This window comes from Plectropomus leopardus, chromosome 18 (assembly GCF_026936395.1).
Source record: "Plectropomus leopardus strain MGB_pleo_1.0 chromosome 18, ASM2693639v1, whole genome shotgun sequence".
Taxonomy (NCBI): Eukaryota; Metazoa; Chordata; class Actinopteri; order Perciformes; family Serranidae; genus Plectropomus; species Plectropomus leopardus.
In genome coordinates, this window is record NC_142193.1 from 26,039,114 (window position 1) to 26,060,663 (window position 21,550).

The 21,550-nt window shown below is 37.6% G+C and overlaps 2 protein-coding genes and 1 long non-coding RNA gene across 3 annotated transcripts in view; 1 reads left to right on the plus strand and 2 right to left on the minus strand.

Annotated features, from left to right (window-relative positions):
- Window positions 1–21,550, plus strand: part of LOC121956166 (uncharacterized) — a 34,526-nt gene that overhangs the window by 10,776 nt on the left and 2,200 nt on the right. The gene's annotated exons all lie outside the window — the stretch shown is intronic.
- Window positions 158–8,553, minus strand: LOC121956164 (cell death-inducing p53-target protein 1-like). Its single transcript, XM_042504287.2, has 5 exons — window positions 8,434–8,553; window positions 2,565–2,608; window positions 2,349–2,438; window positions 1,798–1,999; window positions 158–682 (listed from the first exon to the last, which is right to left on the minus strand). The coding sequence occupies exons 2-5, from the start codon at window positions 2,602–2,604 to the stop codon at window positions 565–567; spliced, it is 450 nt and encodes a 149-aa protein (XP_042360221.2). The 5' UTR covers window positions 2,605–2,608; window positions 8,434–8,553; the 3' UTR covers window positions 158–564.
- LOC121956165 (lipopolysaccharide-induced tumor necrosis factor-alpha factor homolog) lies at window positions 9,478–15,741 on the minus strand. The gene is made up of 5 exons (XM_042504289.2): window positions 15,628–15,741; window positions 11,674–11,717; window positions 11,439–11,519; window positions 11,095–11,296; window positions 9,478–10,008 (listed from the first exon to the last, which is right to left on the minus strand). Exons 2-5 carry the CDS (start codon window positions 11,711–11,713, stop codon window positions 9,891–9,893), a joined length of 441 nt encoding a protein of 146 aa, XP_042360223.1. The 5' UTR covers window positions 11,714–11,717; window positions 15,628–15,741; the 3' UTR covers window positions 9,478–9,890.

The following is a 21,550-nucleotide window of genomic DNA, read 5'->3' on the forward strand; positions in this document are numbered from 1 at the left end:
GTTTTGGGGTTCAGAGGGAACTTAAAATTGATGCAAAAAAGTAGTAATAGCCATGACTGCGCGAGTACTCGATCAGCATATGGATCACTTTCTTTCTCTCTGTTTATCATGAGACTAACGCTTTGTCCAAATTTCAAATTAACAATACCATCACACATCAAGTGTTTGATCAAGTTTATTTACAGTCCTTCATTTTTAACAAAATAATGTATGCAGCAGCAGTTTCTGTAAAAGATAATAGAGAGATATTTCTGCTGGTATGGAACAAAAATAAAATGGCTCCCACGAAGTGCATGGGGTATGCTTGACTTAATTTGCAGGATCTTTTAAAAACAAAACAAACAACAAGCGAGCAGATAATATTAAAGCTCTGACAACACAATAATTCCCAGTCTGTATGCTAATAATAAGATTTTACTTTGGCCAATTCAACGGCTCCATAGAAGTAAACTACATTTAAATTGTTACCCATCTTTGTCAGGTTCATAAAAATGCAGCTGATAAGACAAAGGTGGCAGGCTGTTATTTCTGACTTTTATGGCTCATTTTCTGCCCTCATGTTCGTCATTTACAGCATTGTCTCTTTTCAACGTGCAGCACTTTGTTGCAGCGGGGGCATGTGTGCCACGCATCCTTGAACTTGTTCATGAAGAAGGGAATCAGGCAGCAGCACAGGACTAACCTGCAAAACCCGCGTACACACACACACACACACACACACACACACACACACACAGTTAGTGTCATGTTGCTGTATGCAAGAATTGGCTTTGTTTCGACCATTATGCATTTGTAGTTTTAATAATTTGTTGTTCACTTTTTTAGGGACTGTCCCAAAATTATTGGGGTTTGGAGGAGGACTGAATAATATATATTTTATTCTTTAAAAAAACAACTAATTTGTTTTGGAAAATAGAGCTCTGGTGCAGAGAAAGGATTGTTTCCTGATGCATATGGCAAAATGCATCTCAGGGGTCATTTATATGGCCATGGTTCTTGCATGAAACATTAAACTTTTGTTGCAGTTTGGCCTTTCGTTCACACAACAACAGCGTTTTGGGGGCCTGAAAACGCAAACTTTTGAAACCAGGTCCCAGAGTATAAACTTTTGAAAGGTAACCCCTTCTATTGCTGTGTAAACTTGCAATGCATGGATCCTTTGAGAATGGTGACGTTACGGCTGCACTTAATGCATGCACATGGTGTTATTCTCGTTGTGTCAATACAAAGTTACACTGTCAACACGTGGTCTGGAATGCATAACACAGCGTTTCCGGTTGTTTTTGCAGATCTGTGTGCACAAGGGTCGTTCTCACAATGTTATCATTTGTACAAGGATTTCTTTAAAAACACAAAGGAAAGACTTTTCATTTTTAGTTGGGCTGTTCTTATTGAAATGTGGCCTTAATTCCTTTTTTTTCCCCCAAATCTTGGGAGGGATGAATGAAATATAAATCTTTATATTTATATTTTAATTTTTGTGAGAGATTTACTGTCCAACAAAATGACACTTTTTGTCCTTAAACCCTCAATTTGAATTAGGAAAACTGCAGTACGATCTCTGCTAAAGCGTCCCTTTTCTCTGGTCATGCGCAAAACAATTTAGTATTTGCATCTTTCTACCACAAAGACATCCTAGTTATATTTAAAGGCCATCTTTCCAGCAGAGAAATACTTCTTTAATAGAAACTTGGAGCTAAAAATATTTTGTGTAAGTAGGTCTGCAGTCCAGCAGACACCAAACTCATCAATGTGGTCATGCCAAAAGGGCGAGATGCTCCCTGAGTGCACACTCACCCGCAGCAGATGAAGAGTAAGCACATCAGCCAGGCGTACGTCCCTGCTTTGTAGGTGACGTTGGTCATCACCTGCTGCTGGCAGGAGGTGCAGGTCGTCATGCCGGGAGAATCACCCAGAGCCCCGTCATAGCTCACAAACTTCTTTTTGCCATCTCCAGGTTCGAAACCCGCATTGAGGTTTCCTCCTCCGCTGGTGAACACTGATGGAGGGAGAGGAGAGGGAGAGTAAAGGAAGGAGGGTTGGATATGGGATGGGAAAAAAAGAGGATGAGAAGGCCAAAGGGAGAATGTTAACTCTGAAACAGAGCAAATTTTCTTGATTCAGGTGTCCAAACTTCTTTGAATGACAACCGGATTAATTCATTCAATCAACCGGATTGAATGAAATCAAACTTTTTAAAAAAAAATTACATTTTTTTTTAGGATTCACAGGTTGAAACTGAGAATAAACTGATGATGATCCAGGTGTTGAAGAGTTAATTAGCTATGTGCTCGAGTAAGATTTTAGGCGTGTGTTTCCTGGAAGTGTAACATTAGGTGGGAGTTTACCTGGTGTGATAGTTTCGCTGGACGGTGAGGGTTCATTAGCTGGGGTGAATGGCGAGTGGAGGTGGTAAACCGGCGTCTGAACCGACTCACCTGGACAAGAAGACAAAGACAGAAAGACAAAAGGCAGAGGGGGAGAGACGGAAATGAGTTTAGAGCCAGGCGGATAATGATGAAGATGATGATGATGATGTGTGCGCACGGTGTGTTCAGCTTTACCGAGGTAGGGAGGAAGGTGCGTATGTTCAGGGTCACCCATTGTGCTGCAGAGAGAGCGCAGACAGAAATAGATTATAACAAATGTCTTTGTTTTTCATTAGCAGTGAAGAAGTTTGAAAAGCATACTTTATTTTGAAGTGCAGACCTACAGATTTTTATTTAGATGTTTCATGCTGTAAAATACAGCTTTTTGATACAATATAACCAAAACATAACATAAAATTATGTCTTAATACAGAACAAAATAGAAAGAGAAAGAAAATAGAAATTGAAAAAATAAATGAATTCATACATAAACCCTTGACCTTTTAACTTTATGACACCAGAATTTATATCAGTTGTCATGTGCTATATTAAGACAACTTTCACAAAATTTTTAAAGATTGTGTTTGATTTCTCTCAAAATCATAGGAAAAGGCAATGAGCAACTTGGCAAAAAATGCTGCAAATTTTAAGAAATTAGTAAAAGGTGACAAGGAAAATAACCTGAAAAAAAGAGACAAAGACAGAGCGAATTATTGGAAACTTATCAAAAAATTGGGGAATAATGTAAAGAAAACTAAAGTTAATTCCACGTTTAAAATAATTTCACATATATGTGTATGTATGTATATACATACATACATACATACATAGTATGTGCGCGTGTGTGTGTGTGTAGTACACACACACACGCACACATATATATATGTATGTATGTATGTATGTATATAGTTTTTTGTGCAGTTAGGAAAGTTCTTTGAACCTTTATTGATTTCTTCCTAATTTTCGGTCATTTCTTTTAAAGCTGCCCTTTGCTTTCTCCGTATGTTCTTAAATGTTCTATGTTTTTTTTTTGGTAATGATCGTCAAGTAACAATATGCACTGTATTGGTCGCAGTGGTCTTTTTATTGACTGCATTTCAATTAATTGCACTTAATTGTTGCAATATGTTTCATTTCTTTGTGTTCTCAGGTCATGCGTTGTTTACATTTTCTGAAATAAAACTGAATATGTTGTAATTTATTTTAAATGTGGACCTTGAGCTAATGACAAAGGAGAAATCTGCCCCCCATGGCTGCACCAGTTAGGAACCACTATACTAATACCCTGTTAAACATATAAGTACCTTCTCAGTACTGTAATAATACTTTCTCATCACTCTCCCCCTCGTGAAACAAATGTAATGCTGCTTTCTGCCACAAGATGGAGACAAAGTGTGACTTTAAACATCTGTCAGGGCTCTGATGAAAATGTCTGTCATCTCTGTCAATTAGTCAGTTCAGGGAACTCGTTCTGCATTTTATGGATGTTTCTTGTAAGTATACCTTGTGGGCGGGACTCTGTCTGGTGTTTGATGGCTGACATGAGTTTAAAGCTTATTTTTTTTCCCTCTTTGTTCATTAAACCATGAAGACTGCTGAGAGGACGCAGTCATACCTCGACATCTAAATCCAGTCTGATTTCCTCCTGATTTTTCTTTGATCTGTGTCACAATTGTCATCTTCTTTTTGTTAATATAACCCTTATAATACCCTCAATCTGGATTACAACTTTATTTAAATTCTATGAGAAGATGCCACAATATTCTGTGTCAAACAAAACATTAGAGAGAAAACAGTTAACCATCATTTATATGGTTTATTTTCTTGCTGCATTGTTGCCTGTGAAGCACGCCAAATGATGGACTCTGCCACTGTTAATGAAATCTACAATATAGACAGGGTCTCCACAGTCATTAAAAACTGGAAAAAAGGTCAAGGAATTTAACAGTCACTTCTTCCAGGCCTGGAAGAGTCACAGACTTAGTCAAAATCATTGAAAGTTTTGGAAAAGTTTACCTATTTCTAATATTTTTCAATTGTGTTTTACAGTGTTTTTACAGTGTTTGTAGTTTTGACGTTTAAGACGTGCGACCACGATGTAGTTCGTTTATAGCCTAACAAAAGCTTTTTACTTCTGGGGATTTCATTTATTCATTCGAAACACACAAAAATTGTGTTCATCTGTGAAGATTATCATGCTGAACAAAACGTGTAAGTCTCATAAACGCGTGGTCATCACAGAGCTTATTTTTGGCAATAATCAAATCCCATTCAAACATCCCATATGGTTTTGGACGAGGGAACCAGTGTGATGCTAACTTCCTGGCTGGCCTACAAAAACACGTCATCCCTTCACCGCTCTATTGCATCTCAATCTTTCTTTTTAAAGTGACATTTACAGACTGCCGCCCCCTGCTGGTAGACAGAGTTATTTCCTCTCACACAGGCAGAGGACGGACACACTCGCTGGCCGTCGGCTGTAGTCTTTGTGGTGTTTAAGTGCGACTTTTTGGTTGACATACATGTGACGTAATGGTACGCAACAGTCAGCTTCCATCGCCACTATTTGCACAACTGTCCCTTGCTACCTCTTTTGTCCCCCTTGTCTGGTTGTGTCTTTCCTTTCATATAAAGAAACACAAAAACACACTAGCATGACTAAGCATTCATACCCACACAAACACACACAGTGCACACACCTGACTATCATCTAATACCCCCCCCCCACCCACACAAACATGCACACATGCTTTCCTCCCGCTATTCATTACATGCTCTGAGGTGTAGCAGCAATACTTCTTCACTTGAGAAGATGACTGTTGTTTCATTGTGTCTCTCTCGCTCTCCCACACACACACACACACACACACACACACACACACACACACACACACACACACACACACACACACACACACACACAGAGGGCCTGTATACACCCATATGTTGGTGCAGGAATGTGACCGAGCTGCATGCTTCTCTGTGTTGCAGTCCGAGGGTGTGTCGCTGCTGCCTCGCACTAATCTATCAGAAATCTGTTGAGTGAGCTCATCTGAGGAAAGACATCATGTTGACAGTTTTCATTTAAAAAGTGACGACTAAGTATACCAGCATATGAAAATTAAGGGAATACATCGCTCAAAGAAGTAAATTAAAATGTATTTCCCAGATGTTTTTGTCCATAACTTCAGCATTTTACGGCTCATTTCTTGTGGCCTGATCCTCGGCAGCAACCCGTGTGTCTGTTTTGATGAAGAGCTACAGTAAAAAGGCTGATTGTCAGGGTGGAAGCACTGGTTTTGGATAACTGGCTGAGTCACTGAGCTGCGTTGCAGCTGGTGCAAAATTAATTGGAACGTTTGGGCGTGTTGCATTCAGGTTTGTCAAGGAAGTAGATGTTTCCAGCATATTCCTGTTTTTATGATGGTTTGAGTTTTTTATCTTAGTTAGCTGTAGAAGTCATGGTGCGTTCAGGACCTGAAAAAAGAGTAAGTGTCAGTCAGATCTCTCAAATAGTCGAATAGTCTACTCGAGGAGTTGCTCTTCTGGTGTTTCTGTCATCAGACTTGACGTGAGACTGCTGATGGAGGCAGCGTCTGGGTGCGGCTTCCGAAAAATTCATCTGCCACATTGCAGAGATTTTTTTAAATCCACAAAAGGGGGAAAGTTAGAGGCCGCTGGTCAAACAATGCGTCCTCTGTGAGAGAAGACCGAAGCACGTGACCAAGGCTCAGACGGCTTAAACTCTGACGCTTCATCACTGAAGCAGGTGGAGAAATGGAAGAACTGGGTGCGGCTGATCGAGAGAAACTGGCACACTTAATGAACCAGTTATGAAGTATAACTGTCATCCATCTTATTCTGGTGACAAACTAAAGAAACATCCCAAAGCAAGTGGATAAGTTAAAAAAATAAAAGGACGCCTGCCATTAAGACTTGTCTTCGTTGACATTTTTTCAACGTATTTAGTCTTAACAGCAGCCGTTCACACAGTCATCTTTCGTTAGATATTTTTGCGATCCATCTGTTCAACTTTATAAAGTGGGAATTTTTTAACACAAAAATAGAACAGAGGAAGTTTTTACCTAAACTTTCACTTGACTTCATTAAGTTGCAGGAACATGCTGTATGTGATGTTGAACGTTTTAGTTTTGATAAAACATTTGCTAAAGGCATTTAAACAACGTTTTGTGTTGGAGTTTGTTATATTCCAAATTTTAAATATTAACAGAAAGATTTCCATTTTTATTCGAAATACATATCTGTTCCAAATATCGGCTATCGGTCTCATTAACTACTAAAAATCTGTATTGGTAACCAATACCAGTCGACCCCTAAAATATACTATATTAAGTTTTCTATAGTGTATAATCACCTGAAAATAAAAATCATTGTGTTTTCGTTGCCTTATTATATCTACATAGGGAGATGGTCCTTGTCCAAGTTTTTCCAAAGCTGAGTCTCTTTTTTTGGTCTGACCGCCATTCTGATCCGACACCAAATCAGCCAGTAACGCACAGAAAACATTTAATTTATTAAAATTTCACTGACACTTGAATGACATGTCAAACTAAACCAGGGTCCCGGCAGATCCGTAAAAAGTTTTAAAAGGCTGTTTTGACAGTGGTCTCTCTTTTCTCTTGCAATAACAAAAGTAACGTTATCTTTTAAAAAAATCCTGAAAGGTCTTAAAAATACTAAATCAAGAGAAGTAGGATTTTATAAATCTTTTTTTATGAGATTGTATTGTTGAATTTCAGAATAATAGGTAAAATTGTTTTTTAATTTTATTATTAATATGTCACCAAAAAAGTCATGTTTTATATTCCGATAAATCTTTGGGCAAAATTGTCCCTTAATCTAAGTAATTTTTGTCGGTTTATGTTTTCATTCATTCATTCATAGTCCGTTTTCTTTTTCTTCAATTTAGATTATTTTAAAATTGTATCAAATTTCCTTCTGAGTTACATTAAAAAGTCATAACAAGTCTTAAATTTAGCTTTGGGTACCCTGAACTAAACAGTGACTTTGTGTTAACTTTTAGTTTTTCCTCAACTCAATGTACCGCCTTGACTTTTTTGTTAAACACTAATGTGTCTCAGGACAGTAGCATGATATTTAGAAAGATATGGTTATAGTTTTTTTTTTTGTTTTGCACTAAAACCTCAATCTAACAGCATCAAACAAACCAAAAAGTGGTATATGAATAACATATATTCTGGTATAGAGCTGCCGTTACCAAAAATACTGTGAAAACTACTATGATGATGATATTTCATATTTCTTTTATATTTTCTACACGTTAGGCATTCTGTGGACAGCAAAGTAAGAATTTCATTGTACAGGGAAACATGTTTCCATACTGTGCATATGACAATAAACACTTTGAATCTTGAATCTTTGAATCTTTGAATCTTGAATTTGTCGTAGTACCACTACTGCTCAAGTAAATTTAAGTGAACATCTAAAGTCTGTTTTTCCTTTGTGTTGATGATAAGATTTGACAACAGACACGGTTACTGTCTTCAGCAGAAACATCATTTACACGTACATTCACTAGGAGCTTAATGTGTTAATAGTAGTTGAGTTTAAAGGGACGTTCACTGTACACCTGGAAAAACCAGAGTCTAAGCCACTGAACAAGAGCTGCATGTCCTCTGGGCAACACCCATGGCTGCACATACAGTAACTGCACAAACCAAAAATAGCAGAGCCACCAATGATAAAAGATTGCAAACAGAAACATAAAGAAAGAGTATACAAAGAACAACAAAAGTGTCCAGAGCTAAACCTCGAAATTAAAATAACTTCTTACTCAAAAATATTCCTGCAGACTGAACTGGAGCTGATAAAACCAGTCATGTCTGTCATCCTGTTCCAACAGTAAAAAGACTAATTAAGAGTGATTTAAAGCTAATTTTTTGTCTTCTTCTGTCTCTACTTTTTAATTATTACCAATCATTTGCATTTAATGTAGTATTGATTGGCTTCAAACCTTACACCTGTAAATATTTAATCCTGTTCAATTTTAAATTCAGTTTTAAACTCAACAAAGTTGACTTACCTCAGCGGGGTGCCACAGTCTGTATGCAGAGATGTGTGTAAGCTGCTACTGGTGTTTCAGCTGTCACGTCCACCTGTCTCTCCTGTCTCACCTGTACCTCTGCAAGTCTCCCCTTGGACACACCCACAGCCCCTCCCTCACCAGGGGCTGTGGAGCGGGCCGTCAAACACATCATTTCCTGCATTCTGGTGCATTTTTTTGCACAAGGTGCGTCTAGAAGCTGGTAAAATAGTGCAACACCTGAATCTGAATCTACACTTGCAATACAGGGACTAAACTCAACAGTGGTCTTTATTTATTTATTTATCTATTTTACCAACACCAAGAAACAGTCTTAAAGGGATAGTTGTGGATTTTTGAAGTGGGGCTGTCTCAGATACAGTACCTGGCGGTCGATGCGCCCTCAGTTTGCAGCACAGGGTCATTTTCCTTGTCACCTTTTACTAATTTGCAAAACATTTTTTGTCAATTTGCAAAACATTTCTTGTCAAGTTGCTCATTGCCTTTTGGCCATGTTTTCAAAATAAATTAAACCAATCTGCTTCAAAGGTTTAAATGCCTGTGAAAGGTGTCTGAGTGCAACACAAAAAAAATTATGACAATCCAGATTTCAAAGGGTTAAAAACATTCTAGACTGATAATATGATTTTTAGATATGCCTTTATTCAAACGGAAAAATATGTTTTGATATCAACCCCTCTATAAAGCACGGTAATACTGAGCCATCTGTTTCTGCAAACCAGGAGCGCACCAACCACCAGCTGCTGTGTGTAATGCACTGACTATACATGAACTATCACTGTAAGTATATTTGGATTACACAGGAGAAGTATAGGTACCAAGTTAAGAGGGTCTAAAAAGTCATGAGAAAGTTGGCAACACTGGTACTGCACTCTTCTGCTGCTGGCTCCTTCCCGTCTGTTCTTGGTGATGCTTTTTCAGTGCATTAATCCACAGTATGCAGGGTTGTGCACAGAGTCTCAAATACTCTCAGTTATGTTCTGAACAGCAAAATTCCGAAGAACGATACCTTGACACGTGAAGTATTTGATCAAATTTATTTACAAGCCTTCATTTTTAACAAAATGTTCGCAGAAGTTTCAGAAAAGATAATAGGGAAAGATTTTTTTCTGCTGGTATGGGGAGAAAAAAAAAACGGCTACCAAAAAGTGCATGGTGTGTGTTTGATTTAATCTGCCAGAGCTTTAAAAACAAACAAACAAAAGAGCAATATAATAATATTTAAACTTCGACAACACAATGACTACCAGTCTGTTTGCTAATAATATGATGTTTGATTTTTACTGCGTCCATTGTAACGGCTTATCCATAAAAACAAGATGCTTTTGAACTGTGACCTTTCTCTGTCAGTTTCGTGAAAATGGTGCAGCTGATAAGACAAAGGTAACACAGTGTAATTTCTTATTTCTATGGTTCAGTTTCTGCCCTCATGTTCGTCATTTACAGCATTGTCTCTTTTCAACGTGCAGCACTTTGTTGCAGCGGGGGCACGTGTGCCAGGCATCCTTGAACCTGTTCATGAAGAAGGGAATCAGGCAGCAGCACAGGACTAACCTGCAAAACACACAGAAACACACACGCAGTTAGTGTCATGTAGCTATATGAAAGAATTTGCTTTGTTTTGAATTTTATGCATTTGGCTTTTCAATCCTTTATTGTTCACTTTTTTTAGGGGTTTTACAGAAATGATTGGATGTGGGTGAGGACTAAATCTTCATAAGAAAGCAAGACTCTTCCTAGTGTTAAAACAAAGTCCTTGTGCAGAGACAGGATCATAATAATAATAAGAAGAGTAGCTTTATTTATATTGTATGTACCTGTTAAAAACAGCGTTTACAAAGTGCTTTGGCAAACAAGGCAAAGCAGAAGCAAAAAAGCTTTCTTGCAGAGGCCATATGACTATAAAAGCCAAACAATAATGCCAAACTAAGGCCAGACAAACCTGAAAGCAGAATTAAACAAGAGATATTTTTAATCATATTAACTGGACGACAGATGATAATGACAAATAGAGATAAAGCTATTATCAAACAAAAATAACAATAACAACCCATACCAATAAGAATAAATTCAACTACAAATGTGGAAATAAAAGTAATAATAGTTAGTGATTTTTAGTTGTTAATGAGATCAATAACAGATATTTAGAGCCAATATGAATTTACAATAAAAATGAAAGTCTTTGTGTCAATATTTAGAATTTGGAATATATCAAACTATCAAACAGACTTTATTTAAATGCCTTTTGAAAATGTTTAATCAAAACTGAGACATTCAACATCATACACAGCAAGTTACCAGCAACTTAATAAAGTCAAGTGAAACTTAAAAATTAATAAATAAAAATAGCTACCTGAGGTTTTACAAAGTATAAGTGCCTCATTTGTGGACCTTTCTTTGCACTTTTTAATTAATACAAAAAAAAAACAAAAAAAAATGCAAAATGCCAAATATCAGCCCCCAAAAATCGCCAGGCCGATACTCTGGCAACCCCTAATAATAGATTTAAACACAATCAAGACAGAATAAATTAAAAGACAGACTAAAATAGATGAATCAAAATAGATGATTGTTTTGCTGGAGGTTAACCTCGTCAGTGTGGCTATGCCAAAAAGGAAGCGCTCTGACGCGCACACTCACCCGCAGCAGATGAAGAGTAAGCACATCAGCCAGGCGTACGTCCCTGCTTTATAGGTGACGTTGGTCATCACCTGCTGCTGGCAGGAGCTGCAGGTCGTCATGCCGGGAGAATCACCCAGCGCCCTGTCATAGCTCACAAACCTCTTTTTGCCATCTCCAGTTTCGAAACCCGCATTGAGGTTTCCTCCTCCGCTGGTGAACACTGATGCAGGGGGAGAATAAAGTGTCAGAAAATGGAGAGAAAGAGGATGAGAGGACAAGATGGACGAGCTTAATTAGCTTTGTACTAGAGACAGGTGTTAGATGTGCCTTTCTAGGACGTGTAACATTACGTGTGAATCTACCTGATGGCTCATTTGCGGTCTCTTTTGTGGGGAATGGAGGGTGAGTGTTGTAAACTGCCACGTTACCCGCACCCTGGTCACCTGGACAAGCAAGAGAAAGACAGAGGAGGAGAGACAAAGACTAGTTAATGAGCCACTGTTATGATGATGATGATGATGGTGATGATGATGATGATGATGATGATGATGATGGTGATGGTGAAGGTGTGTGTGAGCACAGTGTGTTCAGGTTTACCTTGGTAGGGCGGAGGGATGGTTGGTTGTCTTTGAGCCATTGTGCTGCAGACAAAGAGCACAGAAAAATATTATTACAGCATGGTTTTTCTTTTACATCAGCAGTAAAGACAAAATAAACCGAAACCCTATAGAAGATCTTTGTCAGCACTGTAACAACACTTTCTCATTCTCTCTCCCCTGTATGAGACAAATGTGATGCTGCTTCCTGTCATTATATAGAGCCAAAGACTGACCTAGAACATACGTTAGTGCTGTGACAAAAATGTCTATCATCTCGTACTGGCACATATTCAGTCAAAAGTGATGCATTATGGATGATTGTTGTCAGTATCCCTGGTGGGAAACCAGGAACACCGGCTCACGCTTGCACAGTATGCCTGAATGGTCATGTGATATGCGTTTTAAGGAGTGTTAGTATGGATGGAGATTAGAGCAGCTAAAACGCTCATATGGACGGGAATTGTTTTTGTTTAAAGACTCTGTGCCAAAGTGGTGAACTGGCATCTTGGCAACCCTCCGGTTCTCAAGCCAAGACCCTATGGACTGAGCTTCTGTCACCACAACATGCCACCCATTTTAACATGTTCACATGAATTAAATTGGTGGCAGAGGCTACCATACAAGGTGCCACCTGCTCATCAACTACACGCACTCACAATTTGGGGATCAGTATCAAGCCCAAGGATACTTTGGCATCAGAATTGGAGGAGCAGGGGATCGGACCAGTCTACCCCCTGAACCATAGCCATCCCAAGTAGCACGTAGTAATCAAAACTTCTTCAGTCAAACTATGCTTAAATTGTATCTTTTTTGTACCCAGATTTCAGAAAAACTCAGAAGAAATGATGATTTTTGTAGGGTTTTGCTTGCATGTTATCGGCTCAGTGCTGCAGCAGCTACAACCCATAGAATCTGTTTGCAGCTGTTTGAACAATTTCTACATGTTTTTGTATAAAAATCGTTTGAACGACAAGGAGTGGTGATGGCATTTTGTGCAAGTAAATGCTTACATTTGTATGATGGTTGTTGAATAAAGTAGAAAATCCCTGGCTGCGACTGAAACTGGCCCAGCTAATGAGACAGTAGTGAAGTATAACTCCCATCATTCTTATTCTGGTGACAGAAGCATCTCAACTCAAGTGGATAAGTTAAAAATATAGAACGGACACGGCCAATTTATGTCCCTGGTGTCTGTTAGCCATTTGTCAATGTTGGGCCGTTGATAAACATCTGTCGCCCTATATTTTTTCGGTGTTTCCTGCACCATTGTCTGTTGTCGGCACTTGTTGACTGTTTTTGCATCACGGATGGCAAAACAAGTTAGTGAATGAAATCAGTCTGATTGGCAGTTCAGCTGAGCTCAACAGAAGAAAAATATAAGTAAGGAACTCCAACAAATGGATAAACAAGATCTAAACACTTGTTTTATTGGGTATGATTATTTTTTTAGCCACTGGGGTCTTTTGCAGAAACTGCTTGTAATTATTTGTGTTATTGTTTTCTAGCACACCGTCATGTCATTTGTTCTCTCAACATTGGGTTTTGTTGTTAACATTCATCCTGAATCCGTCCTGTCGGTCATCGAATATCCCTTTTTGAATGACAAACACAGACTATCGCCGCCTGCTGGGATGAGTTATTTCCTCTCATGCAGGAGCAGAACAGACATGCTAGTTGGTTGTAGTCTTTGCTGTGTGTTCAACTTTATGTCTTAAACATTGGCAACGTTAGGAGATGCAACAGACAGCATTCTTCGCCACTCGCTCTTTGATGACGATTTGTTTGGGCCTTGAGGGTGCTGGCATTGGAATTTTTTAAATGATGAACAGCCGTGGGTGTGACTGATCTAGACATCTGGCCCAGTAAAAATCCAGGTATGAAGTATAACTGCCATCTCTGTCATCTGATAAATTCTGGTGACGAACTCAGAAAAACATCCCAAAGCAAGTACATGAGTTAAGACTATGAAATGTACTCCTGCCAGTTTAGACTTTTAGGTGATTAACTGATGTTATAATGTAGTTTGCCAGAGAAACGATGTTGAGTTCAGTGAAGCTCGCTCTTTCTGATGCTAACCTCGAGGCAAGTGAACACCCTGAGACACAACTATAGGTGTGGCCTAACTGTATGTAGCGTCTGTGCTGGTCAAACCTGACTCTCCCTTTGTGTCTTTTTGTGTGTGTGTGTGTGTGTGTGTGTGTCTGTGTGTGTGTGTGTGTTTTCGAGAGAGTGAGAGTAATATTCTCATCATGTTAACCTTCCTGATGTGTTTTAATGAGCAGCTGATGAAGGCAGGGGGTAATTTAGTGGAAATTAGTGGAAATTACCCGATAGACCGCTCACTGTCACTTAAGATATGGAAATAATCCAACAGCTGTTGGGCGTAAGTTTAACTCATTCAGAGCTCAAGAGTTCAACCGAAAGTCTGCTATTATAAATCTGACCTCAATTCTGAGTTGACCTCAAAAAACAAAATAAAAACAAAACAAAACAAAAAAACACACTCAGAAAATCCCCCCAAAATAAAGATTCAGCCCACAATGCTGGGCAGTATATTTACGTTACATTATTATCTATACCATCACAACGTATATAAGGTTAAAACTCACAGTCAGTTTAGACATTGTGCTCTTTTTCTTTGTGTTATTCATGTGACTACAGCTCTTCTTTTATATCCAGTATATAACGAAAAACACCAAACCATTTTTAGTACAAACATTTTGCTCAAATTCTCACCAACGTTTGAATGAGATGTCAAACTAAACAGATTTTTAAAAAGTCAATCAAATATCAGATTCAGTCAGATCTCTGAGTGAGTTTGTGGTAAACGCTCTGATGCTCTGAAAGAATGATGTTTGTTTTGAAGAGGAGCTTTTCTTAATTCGCAGTGTCGCCTTGCCTCTCCCTGAACTTGACATTTTGGGCACCACCCTTAGAAAGAGACAGTCACATGTCATTGGTTTTATGCACGGCATAACACCCTTCCTCCACTCAATCGAAAATATTTATTGATCTCTGGGGTGGAAAATGTAATTTGTTACAGTTTGTTTACAATTTGTTCAGTGTAAAGCATGTGGAACTAATAAAGTAGAAATAATTATGTAAATATGAAATAAAACAGATGCATTGTTTAACACTAGTGTGTAAAATATTAAGAAAATAAAACGTATATAATGTGCTGAATATGGAAAGTGTGTGAAAAATATAGAAACGTGCATTGTGCGACATTACAATGCACAAAACTAGAATGTAAAGTTTCAGAAATATAAACTTATGTATTATGTTACAATGTTCAAATAATGTATACGTCAATAGAGTTAATAAAATAAGAAATGTGCACAATTTCTGCATTATATTTTAAATATACATTTCAAAGATGTTGGTAAGAATAAATTAGTATACTGAAGAAATCTGACAGTATCGAACAAACAAAACATATTTTATCCAAGTGACCCAAGTGATATCCGATTATAGAGCTGCCTCTGCCAGAAATGCTGCAAAAACTACTACAACAACTTTATTACTACTGCAGTTACTACTATTCAAGTCCATTACAGTTACATCTTCAATTTGTTTTTGTGAAGTGCAGTCAAAATATTTGATAGCCGACACTCTCTCGTTAAAAATGCAGTATCACTGTCTGCAGCATAACAAGACACACGCACATACATTCACCAGGAGGTTAACCTCCTAAAAGTAGTTCAGCTGAAGGGCACGTTCACTTTAAAGCTAGAAATACCAGAGTCCAAGCCACTGAACAAGAGCTGCATGTCCTTGGGGCTACACTCATGGCTACACATACTGTTAAAAACCGTAAATACCAATGAATAATAACTCCTGTTATGTCATCATATTTAAATCCAGTCTTTAAAACTCGAGAAACACAAAATCTGAATCCATACAATCAAATCCTTTTTTTCTTTAAATCCATATTAACCTCTGACAGTCTTACCTCGGCCGGGTGTTGATGTCTTTATGCAGAGATGTTAGATGTTGCTGCTGATTAAAAATCCAGACAAACTGTCACTGTGACGTCCACCTGTCTCACCTGTACCTCCACAAACCTCTCCCTGCACACGCCTGCAGCCCCACCCTTACCCACAAAGACATCAATGAGTCACTTAGGTGTAACTATCAAAAGCTGTACTGGTCGTCCTTTTAACCCCATCTTTGTCTCTTGGAGATTATTAAGTGTGTGTGTGTGTGTGTGTGTATAACTCTCAGAATAACCAGTTTCCCTCCTGCTGTTTCATATTCCTAAAGCAGACGATTTGACCAGACACATACTCGAGCCGATCATAGTTGTTGACCTGGAATGTGACCAGAAGGCCGACGACAATGTTTGAGTGACATAAGTTTACATGTGTCAGTATAAACTTATATTTCAGACTTTGAAACTTCGTATGGAAAACAAAACAAATCATCAAATATTTGTATTGAACCGCCAAATGACTGACTGGACCGGCATAATTCTGAGTCCAGTATTCGGATTTGCTTTCAAAATTGAACCTTTTTTTCCTTGTCCCATGCGACACCCTTTCACCAAGTGTCAGGAAATTCAGGCAAGTAGTTTTTCCGAATTCTGCTAACAAAAAGATTATCAAACCAAACTGGAAACAAAACTTCTTGGCGGAGGCAGTAAGGTGTAGAAAGAAAATAATATGAAATTCTGTTCTGTAAGGAATCAGAAAATGACCACACTCATTCGACCAAACACACAGTTTGCAAAAAATTTTAAGCAGGTGGTTTTTGCACCCAGGTGTCTGTAGCCAACAATGCTATTTGCAACTGCGGGTGAAATAGCCAATGGGGCTGATTACACCCCTCGTGTTATCCCTGGGCGTTGTAGCAACATTGAAATATGACATAAACACAAACAGGTCTAGTCGGCAATCCTTTAAGGTGTATGTACACTCTGTGCATTCAGCAGCTCTTTCTTTGCTTAAAATGGAAAATAATATGTCAACATTTGTTAATATTTTGTAATTGACATACCAATGCAATCTTAAAGAATATCCAAGATTAACCCTAACCTTTACTTTTTTTGCCTTTATCCAACCTTGGTGCGTCAATGTGACGGGTACTAGCCAATCACAGTACATAGTTGCATTCATAATAATTTGTTGTAGGGCCCGGTGTATATAGCTGAATAACTTCAATCTTCCTCACCTGAGTGCAAGTAGTGTAGTGAAGATTTTGTCTAAAAAATGCTCTTCAACAAAGGCTTTTGAGATTTTGTATGATTTTGTGAGGAATTAGGTAAGTGTCAATGCAGTTGCTGTTACAATAAGACAAGAAACATTTGATCATGCAACTATTTTGTGGTTTCCTCTCATTGAGTATGATTAGGATCCCTAAGCTGGAAAAATGAGGTTAAAGTTTGACCCTTCAGGAAAAAGTGCTTATTTGCTTTCTTGTGCAGATCATTTGAGAAGATTGATACCACTCAAAAATCTGTTTTTTTAAATATAAGGCTACAAGCACTAATTGGTTATCCTAGCTACCCAGAAGCCTGGAAACAGGAAGACATAGCTCGCTAGGCTCAGTCCAAAAGTAATAAAATCCATCTTCCACCACCCTCAAAGCTCCCTCATTAACACACTCTGTTATATGTTTCATCTGTACAAAAACTGAAGCGTAGAAACAACCTTTTACTGTTTTTTAGGGTGTATTGTACCAGGATATTTTTTCCCGGTCCCAGCCAAGAAATAGCACAGGGTGGCCTTTTTACACTTTGTTTTTTTGTGCAGATTAAACAAGATATAACATTTAACTTGGCGAGCCTGATTCCGGTCTTTTTGCTAAGCTATTCCAAAAGCAGCTGACTGTACCTGTATACCTCACCCAACAGGTATGAGAGTGGTATCAATCCTCTCTTCTGGCTCTCCACTGAAGAGGGAATACGTTTATTTACAAATCTCAAACTATTCCTTGAAGGCTGGCATGATGCTTTAAATGAAAATTGAATTTTGCTTCACTCAAACTTTTTTTTATCATGATGCTGCAAGCAAATATTATGGAAGTATAACAAACACATGGCCACACATTCGTAGAGTATGTAAAAATACAGCTAATACCATGACATTATTCTGCTATATGTAGATAATAGGCTAGGCCAGGCGAAGGCATCTACGGCAGCGGAGCCTCATGCAGCTCTTTAGCCCCACTCCAGTGACTCCCCATGGCTCCCTGTGGCTTTGACAAAAAAATCATATGGAAATTTATAATGGTTATTTTTTAATCTGTCATTGTAGGTCTAAAGCGATTCATACATTCTCAGACTGTATAAATGTGTAGCCTATACACCAAATAAAAAGAATATTTTAACATGTTGTCAACCAAAACGTACGGCATACATGTATGGCCTGTGGCCTTTAACTCTAAATTTTGCCAGACCTTTATAGCAGTGGTTCATCTTAAGTCTCCCTAACAAGGCTAGCTGTAGATATTTAGTCCTGTTAGTAATGTTGAGTAATTTAGATTTAATAGGCTGTGTTACTTTAATTATGAGGCTCAAATATGTTTTGCAGCCCCAGAGAGAGCATTTATCAAAGATCGCCAACCCCTAGGCTATGATGTGGTAAATGATGCTGTGTTGACAAGTTTGACTATATACCGCAGTTTTCCCCAGGGATCAATAAACCATCTTTATTTCTAATTCTGATTCTGATTCTGAAAAACTTCACATAATGCAACAATTGATGCCAAATTATGCCTTTTGGTTGCATTTTGCATGTGTTAATATGGCACATTTAGTTTAATGTGGAATAAAAACACGTATCTGATCTTCCTTTTGTCATTTTAACATCATTGAGTTTAATCTCAAAAAATGATTGGGAAGATTTGCATTTTGTTTCAGTTAGCTGGGAGCTGGCCAGTTGAACCACATTTTTCCGCTGGCGTTTAAGTGCCTTACCTATAAGCACACCCTAAGTGTACGTTAGTAAGGCTGGAGAATAATTGTATTAATTATTGATTTCCGTCATGTGCAGAGAACTGAATCAACGAACTTCCAAACAGAGCCCATTTCTAAAGGCAGACTGTCAGCCCCACAGTAATGCCACACATGTACACGTGCAAAACCATTTTTTTTCTGTAAGAGAGTAAACAATAAACAAATAAACAATCATCATTCCAAAATTTCCCTTCACCCCAGAACACCTCAGCTGGAGTTATGAAGGTGTTTGTGAAATAGTCGGGTGTTGCCTCTGCTAATGATGTCAACTGGGTGAGGTAGAAGTGTGTGTGTGTCTGCATTTGTGTGTGTTTCGATGGGCCTGATGAACAACATTCCAGAGAATAGACCAATCCCTACAGAGTTTTACATTCCATAAAAGACTGAGGTGTGTGTACTAAAATGTTTAGTATAAAGTGAGACATTTTTAAGTGATTACAGGGCCGGGGTTGATCCCTTTTCCCCTTAATAGCTTTATCGCAACATTAATGCTGATATTAATTCAAATGCCAAGAATGATTCGTCATTACTTTTTCATATCCAGTCATTTCTCATAAGGAGAGAACGGGATGACATTTTTGTTGGTCCTTCTGAGATTAGAACCAATTAATATATGGGGTGTCATATTTTAAAATTCAGTAATAATTTTCTAGCCGATATTAAGCTCACCATCCTCATTTCTTTCATATATAACAACATGCTATTTGCAATTGTTAACAATAGGTTTATATGTATATAAAAATGTTAAATCCAAATTAAATTTAGAAAGTTCCATTTAAATTTAAGATTCAGATTTAAAGATTCAACATTAGATTTAGCATTTAAATTTAACATTTAGATTTTACGTCTAGATTTCACACAAACATATTGGTAACAACTACATATAACTTTGTGTTACATGATGTGAAGAAAATTAAATCTGAGGAAAGTGTGCTAAATATTCAAAATATATCCACGAGAAATTTTTAACCAAAGTTTTACATTTCACACCCCATGTTAGTGATAGTTATAAAAAGTAGCTTTATCCATCTGGTACTTTTGAAACTGCAAGCAGGTCAAATTTATACCCATATTGAGATAGAAATAAAAAAAAGTTCAATATGAAAAAAAAAACAACAAAAAAACAGCATGTTTGTAACAATGAAGACCTGAACTATGTGGAGAATTACAGTTTAGACAACCCGGCTCTGACAGCAGGGTGATCCATCACTTTTAGTTTTTTGTCTTTTGTCTTTAATCTCAGGTTGTCAGAAAAAGGGATGCCCAAAGCCTTAAAAACACTCTCTGATTTAAAAGGTATTTAGAAAATGTGTGATGTAGTTTTGAGTTCACCCCAGGGGAGTCTGATGGGTTATCAATAAAGCTACTGGGCTTTTACAGTCCTTAAACATCTGCAGTGGCTTGTTTAAAGTGAATAAGCAACAAGGGGAGAAATTAAGTTGCCCATTTACAGCTATTTTTTTATACAGTATACTGCCTTGGTATTATTGTATTTGTTAAGATGCCAAGTGTCTGTGAAACTAGTATTGACATGAAATCAAAAATGTCTAATATCAAAAACATAAATTAAATTATATTGAACAATTGTTAAGATTTATTGTTTTTATTTATTTATTTTTATTCTAAAATAATAACAATTAACAACAATATTGTTAAAATCTGGCTAACTTGAGAGGTATAGTTGAGTATCGTCTGCATAAACATGTTTTGATTGTTTTTCACATGAGGTGTCCTTTAAAAAGAGAGCTCAATGTTGTCGTAGATGCTCTTAGTGCTGAAATATTAGCACATTTATCAGCCCATTGATTGTAAATATATTCACCTAAAAATATCACCACATGAGATTATTCTTTAGTTGTTTTGTGCTAATTTTGTTTTTGGAAAATTTAAAGACACTGGGCATTAAGCAATAAGTATTTGGTAGTTATCTGAATTAATGACTTGCAGTCATACAATTATAAGTAGCATCGTTTATTAGGGAGCACTTAACTTAAAATACTGAACTACAAAATGATAATTAATGAATACTGTGTCAAATACAGGCATAAATGTATATCAAACAGGCCACAATCTGACTCTCTAATACCATAATACCATATTACTCTCTAATACCATATTATTTAATAATTTAAGTTTAATGATTTAATGCATCTTTTTTGATGGTGGAAACACTTACAGGCATCATAAAGGTCATCCACTGAAGGCAGCAGGCGGGTGGTGAAAGAGGAAGGCATTGATTAGGGGAAGGAAAGAAGGAGGAGGGTATAAGCAGAGATATAAAAATAGCCTCTGACTCAGCAGGTATATAAATACTGAATGAACAGGAGTTGAAATCTGTCTGTCTACTCACCTGTTTGCCTTCTAGGTCTGTCTTTTCGTTTTTCTTTCGCTTTGATATGGAGGAAAACACAAAAACTGAACTCCTGGCTTGTTAGAAATGATCCATGCATTGTGTTAAGTACTACAGTTAGTTTATTATTGATTCCAGATTTGTTTTATGTGAAACAGATTTCTGAAACTTCTGAAAATAACACTGCAAAAGATATAACTCTTTTCACGATGGTGTTGCTGGATGTTGCACGCACGAATCACCTTAAGAGATTCACATCTACCAATGCAACAAGTATCTTTTAGCAGTAGGTTATGTGTGTGCGTTTCTGACTCTCACCTGAAGGGTAGCCTATTATTGTAGGCAATGATTTCAAGAATGTGTCCTGTCTAACAAGCTGATTTAATGATAACCTGATTTTAAGGACAAGCTCAACATGAGTGCCGGTCTTTCCACTAGCCTCGGCTGAACATTACATGCAATTTTCTCATAAGTGATTTCTTTTATTGATCTTAGTCTAAGCTAGAGAACAAACACATGGAGTCTATACAGGTGAAGTAGTAAGAGTTCAATATACAACAGATATCCCAA